This window comes from Stomoxys calcitrans, chromosome 2 (assembly GCF_963082655.1).
Source record: "Stomoxys calcitrans chromosome 2, idStoCalc2.1, whole genome shotgun sequence".
Classification (NCBI taxonomy): Eukaryota; Metazoa; Arthropoda; class Insecta; order Diptera; family Muscidae; genus Stomoxys; species Stomoxys calcitrans.
In genome coordinates, this window is record NC_081553.1 from 210,979,214 (window position 1) to 211,006,596 (window position 27,383).

General features: G+C 36.9%; 1 protein-coding gene across 1 annotated transcript in view; it reads right to left on the reverse strand.

Annotated features, from left to right (window-relative positions):
* Positions 1-1,326: 1,326 nt before the first annotated feature.
* LOC106087691 (circadian locomoter output cycles protein kaput) overlaps positions 1,327-27,383 on the reverse strand; it is a 191,878-nt gene continuing 165,821 nt past the window's right edge. The window contains exons 4-11 of the mRNA XM_013252829.2: positions 22,938-23,027; positions 12,225-12,622; positions 12,061-12,167; positions 7,903-7,981; positions 7,520-7,847; positions 7,075-7,458; positions 6,427-7,002; positions 1,327-2,514 (exon numbers count right to left, since the gene is read on the reverse strand). Of these exons, the coding sequence (XP_013108283.1) occupies positions 1,813-2,514; positions 6,427-7,002; positions 7,075-7,458; positions 7,520-7,847; positions 7,903-7,981; positions 12,061-12,167; positions 12,225-12,622; positions 22,938-23,027 (2,664 nt within the window). The 3' untranslated portion in view covers positions 1,327-1,812. The remainder of the gene's footprint in view (positions 2,515-6,426; positions 7,003-7,074; positions 7,459-7,519; positions 7,848-7,902; positions 7,982-12,060; positions 12,168-12,224; positions 12,623-22,937; positions 23,028-27,383) is intronic.

The following is a 27,383-nucleotide window of genomic DNA, read 5'->3' on the forward strand; positions in this document are numbered from 1 at the left end:
TACACCTTTCCAAGGCATAGGGTAGTTTTAGTACTCTTTTTCAAGGAAAGGAGTAGTTTTAGTACCCTTTTCCAAGTGAAGGGGTAGTTTTAGTACACTTTTCTAAAGGAAAGGGTAGTTTTAGTACCCTTTTCCAAGTGAAGGGATAGTTTTAGTACAATTTTCTTAAGGAATGGGTAGTTTTAATTCTATTTACCTTCGAAAAGGGTAGTTTTAGTACTCTTTCCAAAATAATGGGTAGTTTTAGTAATCTTTCCCGGCGAAAAAGAGTAGTTTTAGTACTCTTTCCTAGCGAAAGATGGTAGTTTTAGTACCCTTTTCCAAGTGAAAGGGTTGTTTTTGTAGCTTTTTCCTAAGAAAGGGCAGTTTAAGAACTACTTCCCGGTAAGAGAGTGTAGTTTTGGGACCAGTGTCTATGGAGCCGCTTCAGATCGAGAAGATGTTCGTCCTATAATTTCCATTACATCACACAAACATATCACAAAATTTAGGAAGTGAGTGTGTTAGTTCAAGTTTTCCCTCAAATATCCAATTAAGAAAACGGCGGGGATATATCTCTAATATCTATGAGGTCCTTCTTTACTTAATGAAGTGCTAACTTGGAGCCGCCGAGCGATACCATCTATTAGGAGAACTTTACATGGCTTAATATTTCACAAGATAGCTTTAATTTGGGATACTGTCAGTGTGTTCTCCTTTGCTGCTGTGCAAGTCCGATGCCATAGATTTTTAGTACAAAATTGCATTGGGTAGTTATCGATATCATGTGAAAACAGCTGATACCAGGTGATTTACATTTACAATACATTAATTATTGCAGTGTTTTTTTACAACTATTCAGTGAAAATCACGATTAATCGGTAATTGCTATTGCTATCTACCAGTACAATCGATATCTACCCAGTACAGTATGCGGAACATCTGTTTCATTATTGCTGTATATGTATATATTTTAGTCCTATCCAATGCAAGTAAGTTGTTTTGTATAGAATATCAGGGTAAAGTTGTACTGAAAAATTATCGATATTATGCGATAACTAACGGTTAATGGTGATATGCTCTCTATAGTACTAAAATAAAAATAAAAACATTGCATATCTTACAGTACAGTTGTTGTGTTTTATTTCACTTCAATATAGTGCAAAACACGTGTTATCGGATGTTATCGCACGATATCGATAAATTTTCATGTGAAGAGATGCACAATTTGTACCGGTTAGTTATCGATATGATATAACAAATAATAACAAACGATTGATAGATATTTGTACTATATAGTATTAAAATAAAACGCAGCATATGTTATGATACAGTTGTGCGTTTTATTTTAGTTCTATACAGTGCAAATCACATGTTATCGGCTGTTATCGCATGATGTCGATTACTTTATAGTACAACTTTGCACTGTATATCTATTCATCATATCTGACTTGAACTGGATGGAACTAGAATAAATCACGACAAGTGTTATCGCTTTTATCGATTATGAAAAAATTAAAACGGCCATTATAAGATAATCTGAAATCAATTCGGGTTATCTTTGTCTTAATTAGTGCAAATCAGATGTACGGGATGGAATACACAGTTATCGATATCATGCGTTAACATATAATAGCAAGCATCAATAAATGACTTATCTGGCTGAAATTTCGATTAAAAAGCAAAAAAAAAATCGATTTTTGACTTTTTTAAAATATTGGCAATTCTTTGGCCTTGACATTTTGGAAAATTTCTTACAAAAGTTTAATAATCGGTTTCTGTTGCCACTTGTTCTGCTATGAATGGCTTCTTTTACCATTTTGGGACTTCGTTTTATTGATTCAACAAAGTGTTTGTCACCTCCGAGAACGATAGCAAAGGACTGCCATCCATTTGCTGCTGCTCCAGACCACCCAGAGAAGCTGTGGCACATGTGGTTGCTGTCGGTCCGGCACCGATTACATAGGCATTTGTGGCATAGGCCAAAGCTGAAGGATGCATCACCGCAGCGGTGGCTGCCACATTACGCGATTTATAGGCTGAAGTACATATATCACCTGTACGATTTAGAGTGCCTACACGGCCAGAGCTGAGGGACTGTAGTGCCACACCTTGGGCCCCTAGCTCTGAGGGATTATCCAACGTCGTTGAGGTTATAACTATGGGCGAAGCTATAATGGCCAATTGATGATAGGGTGGTGCTGCGGTCACCGTTACTCCACCCGTTGAGCCATTGTGATGTATTGTGGTGCCCCCACCATTATTGCCACCATTTAAGCCATTGATAACACTGCTAATGGCCGGTAATTGTTGTGTCTGTATGGGTGAGGTACAGGAAGGCGAAGAACTGGCCGATGCTGCTGCCGTGGTTATAATCGTACTATTACATTGGCCCACTGATCCTCCCAAGGAGGCTAACGGTTGTATGTGATGATGATGGTGGTGGCCAGCATGGTGGTGGTGATGATGATGGTTATAGGGACTGAGTTGTAATACTTGTTGCTGTTGTTGTTGTGACTGTTGGCTGAGCATGATCTGTAGTGTGTTGAGATATATATGGTGTTGGTTGTGTTGTTGTTGTTGACGCCAGTAGTTCAAGTAGGAGTTGAAGGATATTGAGCGAGTTGGGAAGAGATATATAGAAAGAAAATAAAATGGGGGCGTTAGTGTTGTCTTCTTAAGGGACGGTAAAGGAGAGTATTAAAATTAAAAAAAATTTTTAATTATTTTTTATTTTTTAAGAAAGTGCAAGTGCTTAAAAAGATTAAAAACTAAAAAAAACAGAGCTTAACAAATGATCTAAGCTATTTTACTACTAATGAAGTTCTACTTATTATGAAGTCTAAAAATTGGCTATATCATTCATTCTGATCATTCTTTTGTTTGAACGTTATCGATATTGTTCGATAACACGTGATTTGCTCTGTATAGTATCGTTTTTGTAGTTTTCAATTTTAAAACCTGCTATGTTTATTTCTGTATTATCCAGTGCAAGTGAGATGTTCTGAATAGAATTTTAGTGCAACGTTTTACAGGATAGTTATCGATAGCATGCGATAACCAAATAATAATAATCGATTAATAGTGATTTTCACTGTATATGTGGTACTTAAATATAGCACAGCAGCTTTACAGTGGAAATAACAATATTATTTTCATCGGTTATCGCATGATATCGGTTACTATCCAGTACAACGTTGCACTAAAATTCTATTCGTAAAATCTAACTTACATTAAATAGTGTTTAAAACAAAACATAAATTCACGGTCTATCTAGTGAAGGGGTTTCGATAGCTGGGTATTTCAAAATCAGCTGATTTTATAGTGGAAGTACAGCTGTTGTGAAATAAACGAGGACCACGTAATCGTTAACAAAGCCTTTGCGGTAGAACTGGCAAAATATCGATGGCACTATCGATATTTTTTTTTTGTCTGAATATCGATTGATATTTTTCTTATCGATACTAACGGCAAAGTTCAAATTTTTGCAAAATTTAACAAAAATAAACGATCTGACACTGAATGTATCCTATAAGATACATTACATACTATGCGCCCTCGTTAAAAATGCAACTCTGCAAACAAATCCCACAAAAGCAACGCGCAAGAGTTAATCAATTTTTAACTTTGACGCCTAAGAACTACTTCACGTATGGCAACAAAAAATGACGCTCGAGTTCAATCATCAAAGTTGATAATTCTTAACTTTTGGACGTCGGTTTTGTGGGATTTGTTTGCAGAGTTGCTTTTTGATGCGTTCGCATAGTATGTAACTCCACCTTAACAGTCTTTTACTTTTACTCCATCCAATCAAAGTTATCGATATTATGATAACAGCCGATAACAAGTGATTCGAATTGTATGCTGTATAAAAATGTAGTAAGGACTGTGTCGCATGAATGAACGGCTTTCGTATGTATGTATATCTAAATCAGATGATATTATTACGAGAAAACAGCTGATATGAAAGAATCAAGGATAATTGATACCAAAGCCTATGCAGTCGATATGAACAGCGAAATATACAAGATAGATAACAGTCAAATAAAGTCAGAATAGATTTTTAGCGCAAAGTGTACTACATAGTTATCGATATCAAGCGATAATCGCAGTTAATACTTGCAATGCACAGAATAATACAAAATAAAACATGTAGCTTGAACGAACGGCTTTCCCTTGGCAGCTTGGTAAAATAAAATCAGCCGATTTTCTAGTGCAAAAACAGCTGATTTAGAGGAACTAAGGATCATGTATTCGATATCAAAGCCTATGCCGTCGCAAAAAAAACCAAAGCGAATAAAAATGTGGCCATCTTTTATTTTGACTACATCCAGTCAAATATCAAAAGTACTGCATAAATTTTGCCCAAATTGTCATAAATAAATATCGATATCATTCGATAACAGCCTATAATACGTGATTTCTACGGTATAGTCTATAAAAAAAAGCATGAGCTGTGTCGCTCGGATGAACAGTATTCGTTAGTTTATCAAAATCATTTGACTTTTTTGTGAGAAAACAGCCGATATGGAAGAACGAAAAATCCCGTAATCGATAACAAAGCCAATGTAGCCAATATTAACAGCCAAGGAGAGTTAACATATGGCCATCTTTAATTTTCACTCCATCCAGTCAAATGTCAAAAGTAATTGATAGATTTTGTGGTGCAAATTGTAATAAATTCTTTTCGATATCATGCGATAACAGCCGATAATACGTGATTTGTACATTAAGTACATAAGCAAAAGAAAAGCTGCGCCGCTCGAACGTTCAGCTTTCGTTCTGGATTAATTTTTAACGCGAAGAGTGTTACATGCTAATCTATATCATTCGATAACAGCCGATAAGACCTGATTTGCCATGTTTATTATACAAATAAAGCACGGGCTGTTGGCTTCAACAAACGGTTTTCGCTTAGGCGATTTTTATATTAAAATTTGTTGTTTTGTTGTGAGAAAAAAAGGAATCAAAGATCACACAATCGATACCAAAGGTTTTTCAGTTCATTCTAACAGTCACCTTAACCGTGTTAAAAGTACTGTGTTATCGATATCTTGCGATAACAGCTGATAATATGTAATTGTGCAAATCAATTTGGCCCTGTTTTTTTTTGCTCCATCCAGTCATATGTAAAATGTAGTGCAAAGTGTGCTGCATAGTTATCGATATCATTCGATAACAGCTCGAAGGAACCACGTTCTATGCTTTGGTACATCAAAAACAGTTTATTTAGCAGAATCAAGAGGACAAAAGCCATTCGCTTAAGTAACGGCCTTTGGTTTGGCCCTTAAGTCGATTACTGCAAATCGATTTGGGTTCTAGCTAAAATGTGGTTACGTTAAATTCTGTTACCATGTTGTCCTATAACCTAGATGCTGGGGTTTGAACCCTACCAGGAATTTTAGAAACATTTTCTCTAACTTATGTCAAAAGTTAAATCAACAATGGTCTACATATGGATAGATAGTTGGCTGATAGATGAGGTACACACCCGAGATTGATTTTTCTTGGTGGTCATGGTGGTGGTGGTGCTGATTGGTACAGATTTTTTTTTTTTTTGCTTTTGCAGAAAGAAAAAGTTCAACTACATAGACAACAACGGAAGAACTACTGTGTGCTGCTACTTATGTGTGGTGGTAGTGGTGGTGGTAGAGATGGTGCCGTTATAGAGCCTGCCGCACTCGCTGCATGTGCATGGTGATGATGATGCGCCGCAGCCGAGTGATGATGATGGTGATGGTGATAGGAGAAATACTGTGAGGCATATTGGGTGGCATAGGAAGCTGCCGGACTCCATACCTCGCTGCCATTGGATGCAACTGTGGCTGCCGTAGCAGCAGCAGAAATGCCTGAAGCATGAGCACTGCTGCCGCCACTGGCCACTGAACCTACTGATGCTGCCACTGAATGGGGATGATGATGCGGATGATGGTGGTGATGGTGATGTGCTGGTGCACCATGAGCATGGTGCGGTGGATGATGGTGATGGTGGTGATGATGATGGGGTGTTGTTGCATGATGATGATGCTGCGAATGCGAATGGGGTGAAACTGCCGAAGAGCTATGAATTTGGTGCTGATTATGCGCCTGCGCTTGATGTGACTGATGATGTTGTTGTTGTTGTTGCTGCTGCTGGTGATGGTGGTGTGTTGGTAGTTGTGTATTATGGTCTTGGGAGGGTGATATTTGTTGGTGATTTAGGGAGTTGTGTATATGGGAATGGTGATTGGGTTGGTGCATTATATGAACAGCCGAGGTAGTGGTAGTGGTGGTGTGTTGCACAGCTAAAAGTGCTGCTGCACTTGGGGATTCCGCAAGTGTGACGGCCACCGTTGCCGCCGTGGGTGCGGCAGTGGATGAGGGAGGTGCTGAGGTTTTGGGTGCTTTGGAGTGTTGTAGCGTATTGTGATGTGCTGTTGTTGTTGTAGAGGAAAGGGTTTCAGCCACCGTATTGTGCGATAGAGAAGAACCACCAGGTCCTGTTCCTCCGCCACCGCCAGAACTGCTGCCACTGCTGCTGAGACGATGTTGAGGTGAGGTGGTGTGCGATGAGGCCGAGTAAAGGCCGGAGTCATCATGATGCATTTGATAGCTGGAATCAGGGGTGGAAGAACTTTTGGCCTCCTTTGATGCAGAACCATTCCATTTGGCTGTTGATTCGCTGTCATTGGCATAGGCCAAGCCATTGGACAAGGGAGTAGTTTGGGGTGAACGCTCCTGAACGCTGTGTCTATTCGTTGCCGAAGCTGTGGAGGAGGAAGTGTGGAGAGTGTTAATGGGTATACCACTGGACTGAGAACCCCACATCAGCACTGTTTGGCGTTCATATTGATCCTGGGAGGCCATTTCCACTTTGGGTGTTATCACCGCCGAAGGCCCATTGGAGTGGGCATTCGAAGAGCTATGTGAGTTATTGAGATTATTCACTATGGCTCCACCACCAACGGGAGAAGGACCATTCGAGGAACAGGAAACCACCTCCATGACATGGGGCGAAGACTTTGGCGTTTTCAAAGGAACTTGCTGCAATTTCCAAAAAAAAAAAAATATTACAAAAAATATGTATGAAAATGTTCTTGGATGGGGTAAAGTTACCTGCGGCGTTGAAGTGGGACTACCATAACCACTGCTATAGCCACTATAATACTTGCTACTATCCTGCCATTTCTCCTCCTTAGAGGTTATAGTGTAACCATCATAGGATAAAAACCCATTGGCCGCCACATAAGCTGAGGCCGGGGCCGCCGAATGATGGTAATCAGCATAATAGCCACTCACACCTTGCAAGCGATACTGATGGAAGAGATTTTCGGTTACTGGATAGAAATTTGTGGAATGCACCGAGGTGCCCATATAAATATTATCCGCTGCAGTGGCATATGGCGATGTGGTATACATGGGATTGAGATTGGAATAGGCAGCCGCTACGGCGGCAGCAGGATCTGGAAGATATTCAACAACGGGAGCGGGAGAAGTGACCTGAAAATGGAAATAAACTTATAAAGACTTGCTTAAAAGTTAAATTATGGGTGTTTCTTACCTGCCCCAAGGGAGAGGATTGCTGATTTTGTTGCTGCATTTTACGTTTCGAACGGCAGGTGGAAAGAAAGTCTCTTAATTGTGTTTTATAACGGCGATTTGGTCTTGTAGGTGTCACTGGTGGTGGCAAGGAGTTGGGCGAACCACTGGGCGGCACCACCAATTGATCGGCTTCTGAGAAATAGGTGGAAGCCAAACCCGTATCCAAGTAGCTGACTTTAAAATCCATGGTCCTTTTGCCCAGCAAATCGAAACCTTCCTCATCCATGAGTACTCGATGTGTGCAAATGACAAAATCGGGTTTGGAATTCTTATAAACCAAGCGAGAGCTAAAAAGAGGAGAGTTTTGAAGATGGAAAAATTTGGGTTACAGGAGATGCTTACCTCGTTTGCAGCCACTGCCATTCGCCATCTTTCTTTTGGTATCTGTAGGCAATCATACCGGAAGCACCAGTTTTAAGAACTGCAAAAAATGGAAGGATGGAATTAGATGAGCCAAAAAAGAATAAGGGTTTCAAATTCCAATGATTTAAACCTTCAACCTTAAGCTGAAACAAAGTCTGATGTCGCAGTTGTCAGTACACAAAAAAATGAGAGTGCAGGGACAGATAATCCCAATAAGGACCGCAAGTGATCATTCTACGAGATTCACTAGTCTTGGAGACCCTGCAGGTCTTGGGGCCTAGGTAACATAGATTAACATACCGGGTGTAAGCCTGTATCTATGCTATAGTTACCTAGGCTCCAAGACCTGCAGAGTCTCCAAGAGTAGTGATTCTCGTAGAATGATCGCCAGATTAGCAACTAATGAAGAGACGGGGAAAACCAAGGATGGGTGCTGATCAACCTCATCCATTAGATAAAAGTGGAGTTTCCTATTCCAACGCAGACTCCCAGGCCGTCCGGGACTACTGTAAATAAGCCGCAGGAAGAAAAATATGCCATAGACATTTTGGAGTAGGGTCGCTGATAAAAGCTGCTTTCTTACGTCCAGGCAGCCAGGAAGCACAATAGATGCAATAGCCAAATTAAAAGACTTAGCCAGTAGAATGATTGCAAAATTGAGCGATAACATTGCTAAGGCTACAAGAAAATCGAAAATACTTAAAGCGGGAAACGAATTGGCAAAAGTAAAGGATGCTCCCAAGAAGACTACGGATACTCCTTGCAATTGTGAAAGATGGTAAGAGGATCAGCTATACTTAGGAGCGAAATGAAAGGAAAATTAACTATCCGCTTTAGCTACTGCCCACAATAGAGACTCCAAGAGAAATTCTTTGGAGGTAGGTAAAGTCTGAACACTTTTTAAGGAAAAGTAGTTCTTAAAACAATGCCACAGCCACTTTGAAAGAGAAAGGTAGTCGACGCCCTCTTACTCCAAAGTAGCCAGAAGAGTATGCGACAAAATTCATCCAGACCATACTGAAAATATTTTTGTCCTAAATTCAAAGATTCGAGCCAAAGATTAGCAAACTTAATTTAAAGATAATTTTCCAACTTTTAAGGAAAAATTCCTTTTGGTGAGAAATATTTTCCTGCATATTGAGGTTTTTTTATTTTAAATTGTAGGTAAATAAATCCTTAAGTTTGCGTCTTGTTATTAAAGACATAAATCTAAAATGAAGGTCAAAATATCTTTAAAAGTTTAGGAAATAGACCTTGGGACAAGACAACAGAGTACCGTAGTTAAAAACGCAAAATAGCCTTACAAAAAAGGAGCGTCTTTAAATGTTAATTTTTTTGGTTAAGTTAAAAAAAGAATTTTTCTAAAAATACGCGAACACATGCCCTAAGTTTTGTAAAACCATTGCTCAGACAGAGTCTTTAGAAAGCTTAAGGGAGTTGACGATAGACGAAGAAAGACGAGTGGATAAGTGCGGTGAACGGCGTGTTTCTAGGTGTACATCGAAAGACCAAACTAAGTAAGGTCAAGAGGTGGAATCCTGAGCTGAAGGCTATACCTCGGAATGTCAAACGTCTGCGTTAGCGACCGAAGAACCAAGAATTCCAATCCGGAGAATCTTGCCTCACGCTGAATGATCATCTGGAAGGTACAGGACAATGATCCATGGGGAATAGGTAAACAACGAATGATGCGGAGGGTCTCCTTGCATGAATGGTTTGACTAGGCGGATATGAAAAAGCATTTGAAAGGCTTTACCAGATCATGAACGATCCAATTCCTACAGAGTGTGTCGACGTTGATTATTTTCCTCGATTGTGAGAATGAGTCCGAGTCGCAGTCCTTTTTAAGTCAACGTTGTAAATTCTCTTGATCGAATAAGGAGCAATCCAAGATTGTTACAAGGCATCAGTCTCTTCATTGTACTGCAAGAGTACTGGAGGGGATAATAGCGGCAAAATTTCGATAAAGCTTCAAGCAGGGTAGTAGTAACTTCTGTCAGAGAAGAAGTTGTGTGGTTGGTTTTAGCGATACAGCTTGGAAGGATATTGGGCGAGGGTATAGAGATTGCGCAACATATGGGTCACCATTGTAGCATTGAATAGTCCAGCTTTCCTAGGAAATAAAAAAAATCCCTTTGCCAGGGGTATCATATTTTATTATTGAAATTACTATGACAAGTCTTATCGCGTAATAGCAACTTAAATAAGCGAAGTTTTTAGATGCGAAATACTACTGCCAGTTGTTCTAGTACAATTGCCATCTGGTAAACCATGCAAGAGGACTGTGGACGCGGGACTGAGTGAGTGTATCGAGCGTCAAATATGTTTAACGGTTGCAAAGACAAGTTAGTACCCTTTTCCTTTGGGAAAGGGTTGTTTTAGTAACCTTTGCTTTGGAAAAGGGTAGTTTAAGTAACCTTTCCTTTGGCAAAGTGCAGTTTTTGTACCTCTTCTTTTGGCAAAGGGTACTTATAGTACTCTTTCCTTTTGGAAATGGTAGTTGCAGTACCCTTTCCTTTGATAAAGGGTAGTTTTAGTACGCTTTCCTTTGGGAAAGGGTAGTTTTAGTACCCTTTCCTTTGGGAAAGGGTAGTTTTAGTACCCTTTCCTTTGGGAAAGGGTAGTTTTAGTACCCTATCCTTTGGCAAAGGGTAGTTTTAGAACCCTTTCCTTCGGGAAAGGGTAGTTTTAGTACCCTTTCCTTTGGGAAAGAGTATATTTAGTACCCTTTCCTTTGGGAAAGAGTATATTTAGTACACTTTCTTTAGGAAAGAGTTGTTTTAGTACACTTTTCTTTGGCAAAGGGTGGTTTTAGTTCCATTTCCTTTGGGAGAGGGTAGTTTGAGTACACTTTCCTTCGGAATGGGTAGTTTTAGTACCCTTTCCTATGTTGAATGGTGGTTTTAGTACCCTTTCCTTTGGGAAAGGGCACTTTTAGTACCTTTTCCTTTGGGAAAGGGTAGTTTTAGATTCCTTTCTTTGGGAAAGGGTAGTTTTAGTAACCTTTTCTTTGGGAAAGGGCAGTTTTAGTAATTTTCCTTTGGGACAAGGTACTCTCAGTAAATTTTCTTTGGGAAAGTGGTTTTAAAACTCCTTCTTTTGGGAAAGGGTATTTTAAGTGACCTCTCTTTTTGGAAAGGGTAGTTTTAGTACCCTTTCCTTTGGCAAAGTATAGTTTTTGTACCTCTTCCTTTGGCATGGGGTAGTTTTAGTACCCTTTCCTTTGATAAAGGGTAGTTTCAGTACCTTTCCTTTGATAACGGTTTTTTTAGTACCATTTCCTTAGGGACGTGGTGGTTTTGGTAGCTTTTCCTTCGAGAAAGTGGTAGTTTAGTTCCCTTTCCTTCGGGAAATGGTAGTTTTAATTCCTCTTCCTTTGGCAAAGGGTATTTTTAGTACACTGTCCGTTTCGTGTGGCAAAGGGTAGTTTAAGTACCCTTTCCTTTGGAAAAGGGTATATTTTAGCATACTTTCTTTAGAAAAGGGTTGTTTTGGTACACTTTTCTTTGGCAAAGGGTGGTTTTAGTTCCATTTCCTTTAGGGGATGGTAGTTTTAGTACACTTTCCTTCGGTAATGGGTAATTTTAGTACCCTTTCCTTTTGGAAATGGTAGTTTTTGTACCCTTTCTTTTGGGAGAGGGTAGTTTTAGTACCCTTTCCTTTGGCAAAGTGCAGTTTTCGTACCTCTTCCTTAGGGAAATGGTGATCTAAGTACCCTTTCCTTTGGAAAAGGGTTATTTTAGTACCCTTTCCTTTGGGATAGGGTAGTTTTAGTACCCTTTCATTTGGCAAAGTGTAGTTTTTGCACCTCTTTGGCAAAGGGTATTTTTAGCACCTTTTCCTTTGGAAAGGGATAGTTGTAGTACTCTTTCCTTAGGGAAAGTGTGGTTTTAGTACCCTTACCTTTGGGAAAGGGTACTTTAAGTACCCTTTCCTTTGGAAAAGGGTAGTTTTAGTACCATTTCTTTTGGGAAAGGGTAGTTTAAGTACCCTTTCCTTGGCAAAGGGTAGTTTTAGTACCCTTTCCTTAGGAAAATGATAGTTTTAGTACTCTTTCTTTAGGGAAACTTTCATTCGCATCGAACCAGCTTATGCTGCATCAATGTAGTCTACGATAGATATGTTTCTTCTACTTACGTTCTTGATGAGCACTCGCCACATAGGCCAAATCATCATAATGCACCAAATCATAGCCGCCCATATTGACCAACTCAGCATCGGAATAACCCAAAATATGTTTGCCTCTGTAAATAGACAAAGTAAGCAAATGTCTTAGAGTTAAAATCAATTTCCTAACTTACCTCTGATCCATGGAAACCAATGAAAAATCCAATTTATGTTTCGACTTGAACATATTCTCCTTATGGGGTATCTCCAACAAACTGGGTGGTCCAAACGGTGTACAATAGGCAAATAAAGCCAAAGGGGGCTCTTCGGTCTTGCGATTTTGACCATGGAGAATTTTGATACGCCCCCGTATATCAAGGCGCAAAAACCCCGAGGTATTGTCCAACAGACATCTGAAACGCACTGTAAAACTACGCTCCAAATACAGGGCCTTGTCGGGAGCCAATGTTTCGGCTAATTGCATACTAGACATGTCAGCGGGTAAAAAAGAATTCCATAGTAATTGTCTTTGCAGTTCCTCGCGATCCTCGGAGTGTACCAATTCATACACCGATTGGTGTACAATGTCAGACTGAAAGGAAGAAAAAAAAAAACGGACAATGAAACGAAATCAGATTAAAAAACTCAAGTGTTTATGTATAGTGGCTCTCTGGTTAGGATTTAGTGTAGAAAACACCTTTGCTTTGATTGTTTTAAAGGCTATTGGCTTCCTTTAGTTTTTATTCTACTCCTTGCCCCGAATTTATTGATTTTTTTCCACTGCTACGGGGTTTATAAATCATTGCCAATGTTAAATTGAAAACTTATTTTTTCGGTTGTTCATTGGTAAGCGGCCTTTTTGCTTTAGTTGCAGCATTGTTTTCGTTTTGATGCATTTTTGGTTACTTGTGGCCAATTGCCCCGAAAACACCACTCTACAGGTAGCTCAGAAATTGAGATATAAATTTGTAAGAAGGAGGTTTCTTTGTTATGATTCAAAGATATTGTGTTATGAAAATAAGACGCAGCAAGTAAAACAAGGCTAAAGTTGGGGGGAGACGACTATGTAATACCCTACACCAGAAGTATAATAGTCGGCTCCTCAGACTTTTTCACAAGTATTGAGAAGTTAACTACACCTTATGGCAATTTTGATAGATATAAAACCAAAATTGGGACATCTGCAGCCATAAAGGTCATATCGGATGAAACATAATATGGAAGTTATGTCTAAATTCCAAACGATTTTGATGAAAATTTGCACACTTATTGAAACGTCAAACCTAACACCTCGTGCCAAGTTTTGAAAGGATCGAGCCAAAATTGTGGCTACCATACCACATGAAAGATAATTATGGGAGCTATATTAAAGTCTGAACCGATTTTGGCCTAATTTTGCTCACTTATAGTAACTCTGCACCCTTGTTGAGATGTCAAATAAAACCTCCCATACCAAATTTTTTAACGATGAACTAAAGTTCTGGCTACTACAGCTATAAAAGACCATATCAGATGAAAGTTAAGTTCTGTGGAGGGAAGCATACTCATTTTCCTATCTTTAGTAGCTGTCCATAAAATTAATGTCCCATTATCACCTAATGTAGGGTACATCAAATTAATTTTTCATTAACCCAAGAAATTTACACATCTTCATATCCTAACCTCTCGTTCGTCCTCCTAACTTCAAAACTACTTCAATATGTATTGTTTTGGGTAATTCGCCCAAATAAACAAAACAAAAAACCAAAGCAACTCTTAGCAAACTCTGGCATAAGGCTATGTCTTCCTTAATCCTCGCCGTACATTCTCCTGGCCCTGGTCATAGTAAAACAAATATTTTTAATTGAGATACCAAAGTGGGCGTAACTATTTTTGCCGTTTTACACATTTACAGCTAAAGAGAAGAAATCGCACTCGCAAGGATGCCTAATACCAATACAAAGAGCAAAAAAGATCTAAGACAAAAAAACCCCTCGCGAAAAGCATGAGTGTTGCTCGACCCCAGGAATAATGGAAATCTTTGACTGCCTTTTCATTTGAACATCTCTATCTGGTGAAATGGTTTGAAAAGAAAACCTGCAGACCCAGAGCAGTCGGAGATCAGTAGTATCTGGCTTAGGAGGAGTAAAGGAACAAGCAGCAAACCACCAGCACATGTTGGTAACTGGCTCCTGCAATTCTCATTGCAAGGCAGTTAATCTGCGGCAACACGTTCCAAACAAATATTAACCAAGTTGTTGGGTTTAAAAACCCAAGCATTATTGTTAAAGCTGTTGATGCTGCCTCCGCCATCAGCGCCACTATTGCTCTTGCAACAATTTGGGCAATAAAAATCTTTCATATTGTATTTGGCATTTGTACTCCAATTCCTTCTTAAGCTTGTTGTTCATCCACCACCGTACTGTATGCCTCTGCGAGGGTAGGTCTTGGGTGTCTACCATAGCCATATAGCTGGCCGGCACTTGTAGTGGCTCGTGTATGCCTTCTCTTAAGCGTATGCGCACAATTTTTCCCCATCGTTACTGTGAATTTCTGCTTTGGTTTCGATTCATTTGTTCGCCTCGATAATGGCATGGTGTAGTACACCTCCATCAACAATTCTCATATGGTGGTTATTTGTGATGCTGTTAAAGATGACCAGACCACAACGACCACCATAAGTACCAGTACAAGTATGATGATGATAATGATGATGATGATATGTATGCTTGTAATATTAGTTATCGTTAAGCAAACAACACCGACACAACAATGCCGGCAAACATGTTGCCGATGAGAAGAAAAGTACCCAATGGGATAAATAGTGAATAAACAAACTTTGAACAGGGTTGAAACTTAGATTTGAATATTAGAGCTGTTATAGACAAGTAGTTTGATCATGAAAGAGTATTTTGATCATGCAAGAATGGTTTGATCAAACAAAATTACCTCGATCAAACGAGAGTAGTTTTATCATGCAAGAGTAATTTAATCATACTAGAGTATTTTGAACACTCAAAACAAGTTTGATCATGCAAGAGAAGTTTGATCATGCAAGAGAAGTTTGATCATACAATAGTAGTTTGATTAAACAAGAGAATTTGATAATACTGGAGTAGTTTGATCATACAAAAGTATTTCGATCTACTACAGTAGTTTACTCATGAAAGAGTAGTTTGGTGATACAATACTAGTTTAATCATACAGGAATAGTTCAATCATACAAGAGTGGTTAAATCATACAGAGAGAAATTCGATCATACAAGAATAGTTTGATCATGCAAGAGTAATTTAATCATACTAGAGTAGTTTGAACACACAAAATAAGTTTGATCATGCAAGAGTATTTCGATCATACGAGAGTAGTTTGATCAAACGAGAGAATTTTGATCATACTAGAGTAGTTTAATGATAAAAAAGTACTTTGATCTACTAGACTAGTTTGATCATGAAAGTGTGGCTTGACTATAGAAGAGTAGTTTAATCATACAGGATTAGTTCGATCGTACAAGAGTAGTTTGACCATACGAGAGAATTTTGATCATACTACAGTAGTTTGATCATACAAAAGGTCTTTGATTTACTAAAGTACTTTGTTCCTGAAATAGTAGGATAGTTTGGTGGCACAAGAGTAGTTTAATCATGCAGGGGTAGTTCCGTCATACAAGAGTAGTTTGACTATGCAAGAGTAGTTTGGCCATACAAAGTAGAGAGAGTTGTTTGTTCATGTAAGAGCAGTTTGATCATACTAGAGTACTTTGGATCATACAGGAGTGTTTCGATCATGCAGAGTACTTTGATCATACAAGAGCAGTTTGACCATACTATGAGAGAAATTTGATCATTGTACAGTATTTTTATCATACAAGAGTAGTTTGACAATACAAGAGTAGTTTGACTATACAAGAGTAGTTTGACCATACAAAATATTGTAGTTGGATCATACAAGATTAGTTCGATCATTATTATAGTAGTTGACTATACAAGAGTAGTTTGACCATACAAAGTAGTTTGATCATACAATATTATTTCGATCACATAAGAGTAGTTCGATTATACTAGAGTACTTTTAACATACAAGGGTAATTTGAGCACGCAAAAGTAGTTTGACTATAAAAGATCAATTTGATAATGCGAGAGAATTTTTAACTACTAGAGAATTTTGCTCATAAAAAATTAGTTTTGTTTTACAAGAGTAGTAGTTATAATACAGGAGTAGTTCGACCAAAGAAGAATAGTTTGACTATACAAGAGTAGTTTGACATTACAAAGTAGTTTGACCATACAAGAGTAGTTTGGTAATGCAAGAGTAGTTTGATCCTACAAAAGTAGTTTGATCATGGAAGGGTGTTTGATCATACAAAAGAAGATTGATCAGACAAGATTAGTTTGATCAGACTGGAGTGGTTTGATGATACAAAAATTGATAGATCACGCAAGAGTTGATCATACTACAATTGTTTGATCAACTTAAGATTAGTTTGATCATTAAATAATAGTTTGGTCATACAAGAGTAGTTCGATCATGCTCCAGCATTTTGATCAAACTCTAACTACTCTGTTTTCACATTACTCCAGTATGATGTTGAATGATCGAACTACACTTTTATAGTCAAAATATCAAAGACGAACACGAGGGTAGTCCGACGTCTAATGGTGCTCTAGAGATTTTCATGCAAGCATAGATTGATCATGCAAGAATATTTGGTCATACTAGAGTAGTGTGATCATAATAGATTCTTTCCATCATACTACAGTTGTTTGATCATCTGCAAGCGTAATTGGATCATAAAATAGTAGTTTGATCATGCTCCAGCAAATTGATTAAACAAAAGTAGTTTGATCATGCTCCAGAAGTTTGATCAAACTCTAACTACTCTGTTATTAAAGTACTCCAGCAAGATCTAGTATTATCGAACTACACTTTTACAATCGAACTACCATAGATGAACACGAGGGTAGTCTAATAAAACAAAAGTATTGTTGTTTGATTGAACAGGAGAAGTTTGAATCCTCTTTACTAGCACAAGGTTTTCGAAAGATTTACATGTCAGCAAGATTTTTTCATCTCTTGATTTTTAAAATTAGGAACTAAATTTTTCCTCTAAAATTCCTTCATTTAGGGACATCACAAAGAAGCGAAATATCTAGGCTAAATCCTAGTCTCTAAACTGGCCTCTTTCAGAAGGATGTTCGGTAAGAAGTGGGGAGTTAACCCAAAGATGATTTACTGCATGAACAAGGCCATTGTGAGAAACGTGCTGACAAAACCAGGGAGTTCGAGGAGGTGTAAAGACAGTCGCCGGTTTTGCATATGTGTCATTTGTGAAGCACCTTATCATTGTGGAAGGGATGGTCTGAGCGAATTTGGTGGCGAAGTGGCAATCTGTGTATGGAAGCCAAATTGCCAGGACTCTCAGAAATATCGGCCGTCGAAGAAGGGGTTGCTGGGATTTGATAATAGGTCAATGAGGACTAGAAGCTTTCTAGATAAGTCGATTAGCCATGTCTGTGTTTGTTGAATTGTCTAAATCGGTTTATAACCTGATAAAGTACTACTACCAAATTTCCCATGAACATTTCACTAAGGAATACTTCTCTCATATTAATGAGAACAGTCCGAAAAAACAGCCGTATAAACTTTTCTTCAGATTTGATTTCTTCAGCGTCTAGAAGTCGCAAATATCACCCGATTTGGCTGAATTTTCGGCACGTCATGTTTTGCTATGATTTCCAACAGCCGTGCCATGTATGGTCTAAATAGGTTTATAAACTCATATAGCTCTCATAGAGGAGCAATTATTTGGCTGAAATTTTAAACGATTTTATTTTTATGACTTTTAATATTCTTAGAAGTACAGCCCATCTGTACATGTATCCCCTATACATTAGAAAAAGTCATTCAAAGAAAGTGTCAAATGCGATCCATAGTGGAGGGTATATATGAGTCGGTATGACCGAACTTATCGCGTTTTTAATTGTTTATAAGTCTCCTTGTCTCGTTTCTAGGTCTAATCTAGGGACTCACAATTTGGGTATTATAATGGGCCAAATGGATCAAACTTGAGAAGGTCGATCAAACAAGAAGAGTTTAGTCTGATCAAACTACTCCAGTTTGATCAAACTACTTCAGTTGGTTCAAACTGCTCCGGTTGGATCAAACTCTCCCGGTTAAAAAAACTTCTCCAGTTTGACTAAATTACTCTCGTTTGATCAAACTACTCAAGTGTGTTTACAATACTTCAATATGTTCGAGCTTCCCCAGTTTGATCAAACTACTCCAGTTTGATGAAACTACTTCAGCTTGATCAAACTATATCAGTTTGATCAAATTTCTCAAGTTCGATCAAACTGAAGTAGTTTTATCAAACTGAAGTAGTTTTATCAAACTATTCTATTGTAGTCGGATGTTCGATGAAACTTTTTCAGTTCAGTTTTTAAAGATGTTATACAAAAAACCTTATCATCCTTGATTTGCCCATGTTCTTCAATCTCTTCCAACTTAAACTTTACTTTCGCAACACCCATCTTTAATTTTTCCTACTGGCCTCTTGAATTTTTCGAAAAACCCCTTGTGTATAATTCAAATTCATAAACAAGTTAATAATATTGTATGTTGTATGTAAATAATAAAAAACAAACAAACCATACAACACAACCGACATGGCTGCTGTACAGGCGGCTATCAATATGATTGGACCGAAGACTAGTGGTGATGGTGGCGGTAAGGGTGCGCCACGCTATGCCGCTCTAGAGAAAACACCAAAGCGAGTAAATAATAAAAAGTGTGCTGCATTTGATCTCAAGCAATAACCGTAACAGAACATATGAATGGTCATAAGAACAGACGGACAAACAGACAGAGGATTTAGTGTTCAGCTGTAAGGAAGGTAGGAGATACGGACAGACGGAACGAGTATGTATGCAACCACAATACTAGTAAGGCGATTGCGCAATCCTCCCGCTGAACTGATTTATTATTTATTACTTCAATAACGCACAAAACTATCGAAGATACCACAATGATAGCAATGAGCGGTTAAAGGTGATAATGGACTAATTCACATTGAAAAAAAAAAAATAAAGATATTGTATGTCAAAAATTCTAAAAAAAATATGAGAGCAAATGTGCTGTTCTGACAAGAACATTAAACAACATTTTTAATTTTCTGTGGTGTCTTGTGTAAGTTCTCAAACCATGTCTATAAAAAAGCTCTTCCCCATCTTATTTGGTAGCGAAATCTCAGCCCTAACAGCAACCATGAAAATGAGAAAAGTCTCCCCACTAGGCTAATGACTTTTTTACAACTTAATATACCTGCATCATGTTTTGATTAAGGCTGCAGAGTCAAGCCCTCGGTTCTGAGTTGGACAGCTTTTCGGAGTCAGGGATAGAGTGCTCAACTTCGAACATAAGTCGGACTCAATAGTCCGACTTCGACTCCCAACTAGGCTGATGACTTTTTTACAACCTTGTACCCCTGTATTATCTTTTGATCAGGGCTGCGGAGTCCAGCCCTTGACTCTGACCCCGGGTTTTAGTTTTAGTCATAAGCGCAGAAAGGCATCTGGGGGGTTGGCTAAGCACCCCTCCAGAATTTTCAAAACTCATTGTTTTCGGAGAAATTTGCTAATTATATTGCTATTCAAAGGGTTTCAGCCCCCCAGAAAGGTGGGCTGGCTTCGCTTATGCTTTTAGAGGCCACCGTGGCGCAGAGGTTAACATGTCCGCCTATAGAAACGAGGTCTCTTATCATTGAGCTAAAACTTGAATCGGATGGCATTCAATCATATGAGAAGTATGCCCCCCTCCTCTGTTCTTTAAGGGAATAATCGTGGGAAAATTTGCATTTGATTATTGCTGTTCTGGACTTAATCAATTTAACCCATCAGCCGCCACTGCTTCAGCGGCAAGACTCAACTAAGCAATGCATAAGCCAACAGGTTGAATTTATAAAATAATTTTACATCACTTGTGTATTGGAAATGTGTAAATGTTTAAGATAGTTAATATGTTAGTTCGTACATCGATGGGATTATGGATATTGTATTTCAAAGCTGTAGCTGTTTTTTTTTTGTAATAACAGAAAAGGAGTTTATTATGTTACTGGGAAAATTCAATAGTTCAGTATTGTGAGAATTTTTATGATACATGGCGAATTTAACTCTAGATTCACAAATTGCAATCTAAAATCTTAGCTAAAGCGATGCGTAGCAAATTTCACACTTGTTACAATGAAAATTTTCGATATTCTGAAAAAATAAAATTGAGGCAAAAATTGGGAGGAAAGTTGAGAGAAGAAAAGCCTATTGTGTAAGAAAAAAGAGATTAAAGACGGGAGTCTGAGCCCGTAGGAATAGAAAAGATGTCCGAAAATTTTCTAAAGAGTATAATAACAAAACGATTAGATTTGGTACAGGCAGAGTCTCCTATTGAGATAAAGATGGCATTCTGGTAACAAAAACGGAGAAACACACATCTCAAAGGTTTTGGTAGCCAGAATGAGAGCAACATGGTAATAACTAGACTTGAGATAGCAGGCAGCAGGAGCCGATGGGTTACCAACTGAGCACTTTATAACTATAGACGACACTCTAATAGAGCATATGCATCATATTGTTTACTCAATATGGCTTAAAGAGCACATATTCGATGATGAGAACATCAACATACTGTACACAAGATGTGCACAATACGGATGAATAAATCTCCTACATCTTGCATGTTGAATATTATCGCAAAGGAATTAAGACCTAAAGTCAGTGAGACAATTGGTCCCTTTCAGAGTGGGTTTAGTATTCTTCGAGATATTCACACTACAAATTGGCGAAAGGTACAGATGGGTACCTTCCGCCAATTGCGAATTACGACGGCATTCGACGTTTGAAGCTAATCAAAGTCATGACTAAGTTTGACATGCCAGCAGTTAAGTCGCGATGTAAGACAATGGGAGCTTCGAGGTGCGAACTTATCTCATCATCACTTTAGAGTGACCTTATCCTCTAAGAAACTTTTTCCGATATTATGCCCTTAGAGAATTTATTTCCGAAATTTTGTCTATAGATAAAGTTTCATCGATATTAGAGCATACATTTCCTATATATTTTTTAGAAACAAATTTTATTCGTTTTTGCGTTTCTTTTTATTTTGGACAAAAAAATCTTAGTACAAATTTTTATCGAAATTTTAATCGAATATACATATTTTAAAAATTTTTTTGGAAAATTTTTTTTTTCGTTTTTGCGTTTCTTGGACAAAAAGAATTAGCACAAATATTTATGGAAATATTTATCGAAATATTTGTTGGAATTTCGTTTTAAGCAAAGCTGTTAATATCATTTGGTCTTCGGAGAAAATTTTAAATGCTATTGATAATTTCTTATCGAAATTTTTATCGATTTTGTTTTGAGAAATTTTTATCAAAATTTGGTCTTTAAAAAAGTTTTTCCGAAATTATGCTCTTAGAGAAAATTTCTTCTGAAATTTTGTCTATAGAAAAGATTTCAATGATGTTAGAGGATACATTTCTTATAAATTTTTTAGAAAATATATTTATTCCTTTTGACGTTTCTTCTTATTTTGGACAAAAAAATTAGTACAAAATTGAATCAAAATATTTATTAATAATTTAAACGAAACATTTATCGAAGTTTCGTTTTAAGCAAAGCTTTCAATAACATTTGGTCTTCGGAGAAATTTTTAAATGCCAGATAGAATTATCGGTTTTTTTCTTCGATAAATGTTTATCGAAATTTTGTGGTTAGAAAAAAATGTTATCGAAAATTGTATCTTTGGAAAAAACTTAAAGACACAGATACTGGCAGTTTACCTGCGAATAAGGAAAAAGTAAGACTTTGTAGTACGAACTTATTTCATCATCACTACAAAGTGACCTTTTCCCCTTAGAGAAACTTCATACAAACTTTAATTTTGAGAAAGATCCTCCAAAATTATTCCTTGGAGAGAATTTTTCCCAAAAAATTGTTCAAAAACATTTTTATTTGTTTTACATTTCTTTCTATTTTGGACAAAAAAAATTTTTGTAAACATTTTTATCGAAATTTTTTCGATTTTTTTACCGAAGTTTTTTTCATTGTTTTTAGCAAAGCTATTAACAAAATTTATTTTTCAGAAAAAATTTTAGCTACCATATAGAAATTTTTGTCTCAAGAGAAATGTCTCTAAAAACTGATGTTATCGAAATTTTGTTTTTAAAGAATATTTTACTAAAATTTTTATCGATGTAGTAAAGAAAATTTTGTCTATAAAGACAATTTTATCAAAATTTTGTTTATAAAGAAAATTTTATCGAACTTTCGTCTATAAAGTAAATTTTATCGAATTTTTTTCTTATTAGAAAATTTTATCGAAATTTTTTCTTATTAGAAAGTTTTATAAAGAAATTTTTTTCATATTAGAAAATTTTTTGGAGAAATTGTTATCACAATGTGTTTAATTTTTTTAGAGATAGTTTTATCAAAATTTTGTCCATAAAGAAAATTTTTTCCTATTAGAATTTTTTTATCGATTTTTTCTTATTAGAAAATGTTATCGAAATTTTTTCTTATTAGAAAATGTTATCGAAAGTTTTTCTTATTAGAAAATTTTATCGAGAAATTTTTTCTTATTAGCAAATTTTATCGAGAAAAGTTTTTAAGAGAAAATGTTATCGAAATGTGTTCAAAAGCAAATTTTTATCAAAATTTTGTAGTTAGAAAAGATTATATCGAAAATGACAAGTGTTGATCGAAATTTTGCCTTTAGAGGAATTTTATCAAAATTTTGTCTTATAAGAATTTTTCAACCTGATTTTGTTATTAGAGGAAGAATATATCGAAATTTTGTCTCCAGAGCAAATTTTATAGAAATTTTGTCTGTAAGAAATAGAATAAATTTATTCTTTTTTTCTTAAACTAAGGTAACTTACCTGATGAAACCCCAGATAACTTTCAATACTGTGTGTGGCAAAAAATACTTCGCCATCACAGGTGAGTATCATGAGAAAACCATTTAAAGCCTAAAAAGAGAAAAGGAAAACAGAATATTCAATTGGTATTGAGTAAAAAATTTTATTTCAATAAAAAAAACAAATTTTAGAAAAAAAGAATAAATAATTAAATCAATTTTGTTTTAAAGATTATATTATAGTCTTATGAAAATACGTTCAATTAAAAATAAATTTTATGAAAATAAGTCTCTTCTATTTTTTTTTAATTTGGTTTTTGGTAGAGAAGTATTATCATGTTATTAGATATTAAAATTGCTGCTAAAAACTCAACGAAAAAGAACTTTTAAATTTAATTATTCAATAAAAGATGGCCATTGACGATCGACGATCATCTTCTTCGTATATAATAGCTACTGTATAAGTATTAGCCATAGATGTTGATAGATGCGTGATTGGCTAATCTCTTATGGAAAGGAGTTTAAAACGAAATGTTACCATCTTGCCGCCTTTCCTAGATTAACAAATACATGAATGAATGAATGAATGAAAGAAATTCATCAATGATAGCCACCACCACCATTCAATGCGATTTCTTTCAAACGAGGGATTTCTTTCGTTCATTGCTTGTTGGTAAGTTGACTTTAAATATTTGTTGTGGCTTATTTACTTGGTGGGCTACACTACTCTACCTCGCAATTACCGCAAGCCATCGTGAATGATAATCACCTCGACCGACAGCCAGTCAATCGACCAGTCTATACCCAAATGTTTAGCTGTTGCTATATGAGCGGCATGTCTTTGGTGCGAGTGCCATGAGTGCGTCCAGGAAATGATAGCCAATTAAATCAATGGATTCTTTTTCTTGGTTTCAAATTTAATTCATCTCAGATGGGGTATGTTTTTTGTTTGTTTTTTTTTTTTGCCTCTCAGTTGATTTGTTAACAGGTTTTTTTTTTGTTTGACTTTTTGGATTTCATTCATAATTTCATTGCAAGTATGTTTGGTCTATGTTGATTTCTCTCTGTGTCTGTGTGTCTGCCTGTCTATTTGCCCATCAGGCTAAAATGTATGTCAGTTTGTCTTATCCAAGTCTTTGTTTAATCTTAAATTGTTGGTAATTACAAGCCATTGGAATTGCGGTGTTGATGTTTCTCCAAAATAAGATTTTTTGGTTTTGAAGTTTTGATTGTAGTGGCATTCTGTCTCATTGAAGAACATTGGCGTAGCCATAGACGTAATGGGGGGGATGTATGAGATGTATATAAGAAAAATTTAATTTTACAATGGATTTGTGAGATTTAAAGTTTTGTGTTTATTTTCTTTAAAAAGAAAATTTTACAACATTTCCTACAAGTTTTGAAAAAAAATTTTGTTCTACGTAACTAAAATTTTAAAAAAAAAATATATAATTAAAAAAAAAATAAAATTTCTTACAAAAATTAAATGTTGGATTTTTTTGGATAAAAATAAAATTTTGACAAAGGTTTCTATATAAATGGCGATGCTGGATATGCAGCCCATTGAGGCTTATATTCGGAACTGCGCCGCCAAGGTTGCGCTTAGGTTGAGGGAGCTCGGCATGTTGAAGGAGGATGGTTGCAGCCACCGTTCGATTCTGGGTTTTATGGACGGGGAGGGTAGACTGAGGAGGATCTCTGACTACCTGGCACCAATGCCGACAGGAGTGAGGGCAATCACGATTCGTTTTTCTGCGAGGGATGAATGAACAGCGCTTAAGTTGCGCTTAGGTTGAGGGAGCTCGGCATGTTGAAGGAGGATGGTTGCAGCCACCGTTCGATTCTGGGTGTTATGGACGGGGAGGGTAGACTGAGGAGCATCCCTGACTACCAGGCACCAATGCCGACTGGAATGAGGGCATTCGCGATTCGTTTTCCTGGGAGGGATGCTGTATTTGAGGAGGATTAGAACTTGGTCTACAACGATGGCTCCAAGATAAAGTCAGGGACTGGATAGGGGGTCTTCTCTGACGCCCTCAATATCGATAGGTTCTGAGATTGGCGAACGAGCGTACGGTCGTTCGACCCATTATGACTATATGATGCTTGGCTGAACCCATTTTCTTAAAATTGTGTGTTTGTGTTTCTTCGTCTGGAAGGAAACATAGGCTATATAATTTTTAGATATCGGCTGGAGGCGGACCCTCCCCCTTACCCCGAAAATGCCACCCATATCCGATGGGCACAATAAGGGTTCAAATAAAAGGTATTGGAGATCAGAGAACAAATATGGTATTAAAATTTGGGTCCAAGTACCCAGCGGGCCCCCCCAACCAGAAAACTCCTCTAAACAGATACATTCGAAGTACATGTCAATATGGGACTCAAATGAAAAGCATTAAGCAGTAGATTACAAATATGGCATAAAACATTAGGTCCAAGTAATGGGAGGTCGCCCAACCCCAAATACCCCCAAATGAGCATATTAGCCAACCATGGCTAAAAGGGGACTCAAATGAAAGGTATTAGGAAGGAAATTAGGAGTATGACATTAAAATTTGCGTTCAAGTCTAGGTGGCATTTTTCCTCCTAAACATGGGTTATTTGACCCTTTATGACAATATGGGACTCAAATGAAAGGTATTTGAGGGTAGAAAATGAATTTGATATTCAATTTTGGAGCCAAGTGTTTTGGGGTACGCCCTAAAGCACCCTCTCAACTGAAATTCATTTCCGTTGGGTATAAAGAACGAATTTGATATATAATTTCAGTGCAAATTGCCGGTGGCCTCCCCAACCCCAAACACCCTCCAAACGGTTCATATTTACCGGCCATGGCAATGTGGAACTCAAATTAAACGGATTTGGAAATGCAGCACGAATTTGATATCCATATTTGAGTCGAAATGTCTGAGATGCCATCCCTCCCCTAATGAGAATATTACACTAAGGAAGAACATTACCATCAGGAACCGTCCCGCACTGCCATGCATGGCATTGTACCTCGCTAATGTCGCCAACATTAAGAGGGGATAAACACCGCTTTGTCCGACGTTCTCGCCAGGGTTCGAACGCGTTCAGCGTCATAGGTTACAATGGCACGAATTCGATATCCGCATTCAGGGCGAAGTGTCCCCACCCTAAAAATATATTAGAGAGTTATAGAAGGCGATGCGGAGCGGGCCCGGTTCAGCTAGTTTTTTATAAAAATTAAATTTCGATAAAATTGTGTATAGAAAAAGGGATATAATTAAATAAATTCTATAAAGATAAAGTTTTTAATAATATTTCCCTAAAAATTAACGTTTAATCAGTTTTATCACATTTGCAATAAAAACATTTTTTTTTTAATTTTCTAAATAAATGACATTTCAAAAAAAATATTCTATAAAAATAAAATTTTGCCAAAATTCTTGCCCCCTTTTCTGCTCTGCAACCCACGCCTTTGCTCAAAAGGTTAATTACCTCGAAAACTACTAGTTTTACACATCTCCCCTTGATTACATTTTAAATATCACTCAGGTATCAAATCATTGATGCCTTGCAGCTTCAAATCTGGTCTGCAGACCTTTCTCCCAGTATTTGGTTTGATATGAGTTGTTCTATAATTTCATTGTTTAATGACATTTTAATAGAAGAGCGTTTGTGGGCCAAAGGAAATGGACTAGACAGAAAGAATGACAAGGCTGGCCATTTTCGAGTACAATGTTTGAATCTTAAGATTTTTATATCCAATTGCATTACTTTTCTCTAAACTTTGGTATTCATTACTAATGTGGGATATAAGGAATTGGAATCATCGAAGAAGTTCGAGTGGGGGCATATTTAAACATATTTTTTCCTCTCCCCTTAAAGTTGTAAAATAAATGTGTTGTGGATGAAAAAGTTTCCAAATCAGCTGCTATTGATTTTTCCTGGGGTTTTAACTGTTTTTATTCTAACAATATCAATACTTCATTCAATGTATAATATTTGCATTGTAAACGCTTAAGTAATACGTTTTACTTCATTCAGACTTGTATTTTCCAAAGGCAAGGCAAAGTTTTAGGTATAAAAAAAAATTCCTATTGTACTAAATATAATGAAGTCTCCAATAATAATAATAAACAATTTAACATAAATTGCAACTTCCTCATTTTAAATTATGGATCTTACTATGCATATCAATCAAATGGCAATTTTTTAATTAACATTTTACATACCCCCGTAATTACGATTTAAAATCTCTAACATTGTTGTTGATTTTTTTTCAAGCTTCTTGACAGCAAACACCTTTGCCAGAATCAGTATAATTGTATTCGATATGTTCAACAATAGTTAATATTGGTTTGAAGTGCTGCATATGATTGACAATATAATTGAAGTATAACAATACAAATCTTGTATTGTATGTAGATACAGAAGAAGGGTAATCTTGTAGAACGAATTAATTGACTACAAAAAATTAATTAGGTAACCAATTAGAATG